This window comes from Empidonax traillii, unplaced genomic scaffold, assembly GCF_003031625.1.
Source record: "Empidonax traillii isolate 1590-97213 ecotype Southwest subspecies unplaced genomic scaffold, ASM303162v1 scaffold6782:size5686, whole genome shotgun sequence".
NCBI classification, from domain to species: domain Eukaryota; kingdom Metazoa; phylum Chordata; class Aves; order Passeriformes; family Tyrannidae; genus Empidonax; species Empidonax traillii.
In genome coordinates this window covers 991-5686 of record NW_020961975.1, presented here as the reverse complement: position 1 = coordinate 5686, position 4696 = coordinate 991, and the positions used below count along the sequence as shown (strand labels likewise).

Genomic DNA, 4696 nt, shown 5'->3' with positions numbered 1-4696 from the left:
GAACATTCCCGTGTGTCAGAGGACATCAGGAAGATCCAGGAGGCACAGGTCTTGTGCAGACCACAGGCGGGGTGAAGGTCGTGTTCCTCAGGGACACTCCCCAGGGGCTCATCTCTGACACCCCTTCCTCCTAGGCCATGGCTGAGTCCAAGCATCTCCAGGAGATTGACAAGTTAAAGGCTGCTCAGTCCCGCATGGCAGAGGACATGAAGAAGATCGTGAAGGAGCGTGACCAGGTGAACTGCTGCAGTCAGACACTTGTGTCTCTGAGGCAGCAGCCAGTGGCCTCGGCTCTGCCTGCCAGAGGCTCAGCAGCCCTGGCCCTGCTGGATGCATGGAGAGAGCTGCCCACAGTGCCCTGGCAGCCTGGCTGAGCCTGACCTGCGCTGTCCCCTGTGCTGGGAATGCCATAGTATGGGGGTAGGTCCTGCAGGTCACAGGGACCCTCGCCTGGCACTCACCCCCACCACCCCTCTCTCCTAGGCCAAGGCTGAGTCCCAGGATCTCCGTGAGGAGATTGTCAGGATAAAGGCGACACTATCCTTCATGGAAGAAGACATTATGAGGATTAGGGAGACCCTTGCATCGGTGAGCTGCTGGCTGGTGTCACTTTTGGGCTCTTGTGGGGTACCTGAGTGTGGCTCCCTGAGCTGGGCATTTGGGGTTGAGGCAGGGACAGGGTGTGGGGCCCTGGGTCTGCCCTTGCAGCTGAGGGGCCCTCGTGCTGGGACAACACATGGTCTGTGCCCTGAGTCTGCCACCACTGCCCTTCCCAGATGAAGAAGATGGAGAAGGACATCACAAAGCTGAAGGAGGATATAGCCAAGTGGAAAGAGGAGATCAGCAAGCAGATCACTCAGCAAATGGAGTAAGAGGACGGGACAGGGTTTAGTACCCTATAGGGCTGCAAGGAAGCCCAGAGGGCCTGGGAGCATCCTGGTTTGGGGCTAAGGGACATTGTCCAAGCAGCACTGGGGAGGCTAAGCCTGCCCCTGCCCCCGTCTCACTGGTCAGGTCAGTTCTGAAGGAGACAAAGAGTGAGCTGATGAAGATGGAGGAGCAGCAGATGATGAGGAATTCCATGCTGGAACAGATGGTGACTGAGATGGCCAACCAGTTGAATGCTCAGGTGAGGTGCTGGGGGAGCACTCTCACCACCCACCGGCTCAATGGAGGGGTCCTGATGGGTTTCCCAGCCACATCCCCCAGCTGGCTGGGGCCATCGAGCCCCAGGGCACCCAGGGCTGTTCACTGCAACCAGTCAGCAGCATGGAAGGAAATTAAAGCCTTGGTGTAAATGTCCTGTTGACAGTGAGGGCTCCTGGCCACAGGCTGAGTGGCACAGATCTGTCTCTGTGGGACAAAGAAACTCCCTTTGCTCAGCACCACTCCTGTTCTTCCTTCCTGGAGCAGGACCAGCAGCTGATGCAGCACATGGAAGACTCATTCAGCAAGATTCAAATGGAGTACAAGAAGTTCAGCTACATCTCAGAGAGCATCCAGGCAGACTGTCAGACGAAGCAGAAAGCTATTGAGGTGGGTGGTTGAAAGTCCGGTGGGCTCAGAGCATCCCCCAGGCAGACTCCAGGCAGGGCACCACAAGGCATCTGCCCCCCTGCCAATCTGCTCACAGCCCTGTGGAGGTTCCAAGTGCCTTTCCTGGGGCTTTATCGGTACAGGGAGCAGGGGGTGCCAAGCTGGTCAGGAGGCAGCTCCAACCCTACTGCGGTTTCATGGGCTGCTTTCTGTGTTGAAAGATGCTGTTCCAGTCCGTGGAGAAGCTGAAGAAGGAAAAAGTAGATGAGCAGAACATGTTGATGGCAATGGACACGGTAGAGTCTCGAGGGGTCTCTGTGCCAGCCCAGGGCTTCCTGGGCAGGGTGACAAAGGTCCCTTGTCCCTTGGGGGCTGGGTGGCGGAAGTGGCCTGGGAGAGGGAGGATTTCCAGAGCAAGTGCAGGTCCCTTGCCCCTCTGCTGGTGGGACCGACCCCATGGGGGTGATGGGGTGAACGGGGCCGCATGGTGGCATGATGAAAGGGGCACGATGGCATGGAGGGAGTGCTTCTCCCTGTGCCCGTGACACGCCCTGGCCCTGCCGGTCATTCCTCAAACTTTTGCCCTCTTCACTCCTGTCTTTCCCTCTGCTAGAAAGCAGACAAAGATGCCTTGGGCAGCAAAGTGGATTGCACCCAATTCGAGGCGGGCATGGAGGGGCTGGAGGAGAGGCTGCGGAAGATGCAGGGCCAGATGTCAGGGCAGAAGCAGCACTGCAACGAGCTGCAGCAGAAGATCAAGGACATGATAGAAAACAAGGTGAACAGTGCCTCATGCCTGCCATGAAAAACTGGCACCTTTGGGGCCTGGCAGACGGAGACAGCATCTCTCTGAGGGTCCCCCTCCAAGACTGTTTCCTGGAGCTCGCCATGACCCATGCCGGGGCAGCTGGCTGAGGGTGTGCACCTGTCCACAGCTGGATCGCCAGGAGCTGAAGTTTTTCCGAAACCGGCTAGAGGACACCTGGAAGAGGAACATGGAGGAACTTGAGAACCGGATCTTGGGTGACAGCGCGGCTGGCACGAGGAAGTGAGTGGGATGGGGATGGCAATGGCGAGGAGGGGGCAGCTGTGGGACAGAGGCCTCCCACACCAAAGTGGGCTTCCAGAAGCAAGGGTGGGAGATGGCGACTCGTTCCCCAGGCAGGGGTGCGACACACAGCGCCCCAGGGCTGGGTGGTGCCCTGCCCTCCTGGCCAGGCACAGGGGGATCATTAGTGCTGCAAGGGCTGCTTGGGATGGCAGTGTGGGCCCTGTGCCCTTCCCCTGGCAGCAGCCAGTGGGTTGCGGAATGGGGAGAAACCAGGCCCGACAGCCCACGCTTTGCCCTGCAGACACCGTGACTCCCTGCAGCGCCGTGCCCGGCACCTTGCTGCTGCCAGCGAGCCGCTGCCTGTGGGTGGGCAGGGCTGTGGCCCCCCAGGAGCTCACCCAGCCCTTGTCTCTCCCCATCCTTAGGCAGCTGCCAGTCCCTTTCACGTGCCTGTCCTGTGACCGCCCGATCAAAATGCAGGTTCCTGGCCCGTGAGTATCAGCTCTGCTTCGGGGGGGCTGCGTCAGTGGGATGGGGGCAATGGGTGCCAGGGGTGACCCGCTGTGCCAGGCACAGGGGTGAGGGTGTCAGCTTGGGAGGGTCTGACTCTGCTGAGCCCCCTCCCCAGCCCATCAGGAGGGAGGGTGAGGCCTTGTCCCCAAGGGCTGCCAGCACGGGAATCTGTGAGGTACAAGGCTGTGGGTTTTGGGGTTCTGCCCCGAGCAGGCGTGGGTTGTTTGTCCCCTGTCACCCACCTGTGGCTTCTGCCCTTTCCAGGTATCCTGAGACACTCCCATATTTCCAGCCGATGCCCCCCAGCAAGGACACAGAGCAGAGCCAAAGGTAGGGGACCTGAGGACACATCCCTGGCTCCTGGGGGGCAGGACAGCCCTGCCCTAGCAAGAGGAGCTCTTTCCTGCTGGGGGCGAAGGAGCCTTTTGGGCCTGAGCAGTGCAGAGGAGCAGAGGGAGGGCTGTGGAGGGAAAGTGCTTGCCCCAGGTGTAGGGGTTTTACTGCCCCCTTTCCCCTGCCATGTCAAGGCCAGGACTCTGCCTCATGATGACTGCAAACAGATGTGATGACTTTTGTCTGGTCTCTTCCTGAGCTCAGGCTCGGGGTGGAACTGAATGCCTCCTGGGAAAGCAATTCCCACAACCAAACCCAGCTCCTGCCTCCTGCTGTCCTGTGCACGGGGACCTGCCATAGCCATGGCTCAGCTCACCTGGCCCTGGGGAAACAAAGAACAGATCCAGCCCTGTGGGATGGGCCTGGGTCTCCTGCAGCAGGTGGAGGGGAGCCGGGAGGGACAGGTCCCATGGGGGAGCAACCCTGGTCCACTCCCAGGTGCAGAAGGGTGAAGCCCAGGATGCCACGGTGCCGGGCGCTGAGCATTCCTGTGCTGATCCCACAGGAGAGCAGTGATCAATGGCAGAGTCCCCCGAGTGTCACCAAGCACCGTGAAGCCCCAGAGCGGCAGAAGCCCCGGGCAGAGCATCCAGGCTTCCCTCCGGAACAATTTGCAGCTGAAGCGCCTTGTGGTACTCCCCAGCATGGTAGGGAAGGCACAGACACAGCAGGCATGATTGAGGCTGGGAGGGTGAGGCTGAGTATCCGGGGGCAGTCTGTGCCTTCAGTGGCCCAGGGGAGAGCTGGGTTGGGAGGGGCACTGTGGGAGGCTGTATTGGGTCCCATGCTGCAACCAGCTGCTCTCTCCTTCCCAGCCCACCATCGTGAAGGGCACCTGTGACCCCAAATCCAAGGGCCAGAAGGACCAGCCTCCCGTGGTGGACAGTGCACAGCCTCGTGTGGTGAAAAGAGTACAGACTCCTGTGGTGAAAAGTGCACAGCCTCGTGTGGTGGACAGTGCACAGCCTCGTGTGGTGGACAGTGCACAGCCTCGTGTGGTGAAAAGACCACAGACTCCTGTGGTGAAAAGAGCACAGACTCCCGTGGTGAAAAGTGCACAGCCTCCCGTGGTGGACAGTGCACAGCCTCCTGTGGTGAAAAGTGCACAGCCTCCCGTGGCGGACAGTGCACAGCCTCCTGTGGTGGACAGTGCACAGCCTCGTGTGGTGGACAGTGCACAGCCTCCCGTGGTGGACAGTGCAC

The 4696-nt window shown here is 60.2% G+C and overlaps 1 protein-coding gene across 1 annotated transcript; it reads left to right on the top strand.

Annotated features, from left to right (window-relative positions):
* The first annotated feature begins 6 nt into the window (after positions 1-6).
* On the top strand, positions 7-4230 carry LOC114073519 (glutamine-rich protein 2-like). The gene is made up of 12 exons (XM_027911253.1): positions 7-48; positions 135-236; positions 484-588; positions 777-868; positions 1015-1129; positions 1414-1536; positions 1758-1832; positions 2150-2314; positions 2472-2584; positions 3013-3078; positions 3365-3430; positions 3999-4230. Exons 2-12 carry the CDS (start codon positions 138-140, stop codon positions 4168-4170), a joined length of 1191 nt encoding a protein of 396 aa, XP_027767054.1. The 5' UTR covers positions 7-48; positions 135-137; the 3' UTR covers positions 4171-4230.
* The last annotated feature ends 466 nt before the right edge of the window (positions 4231-4696 follow it).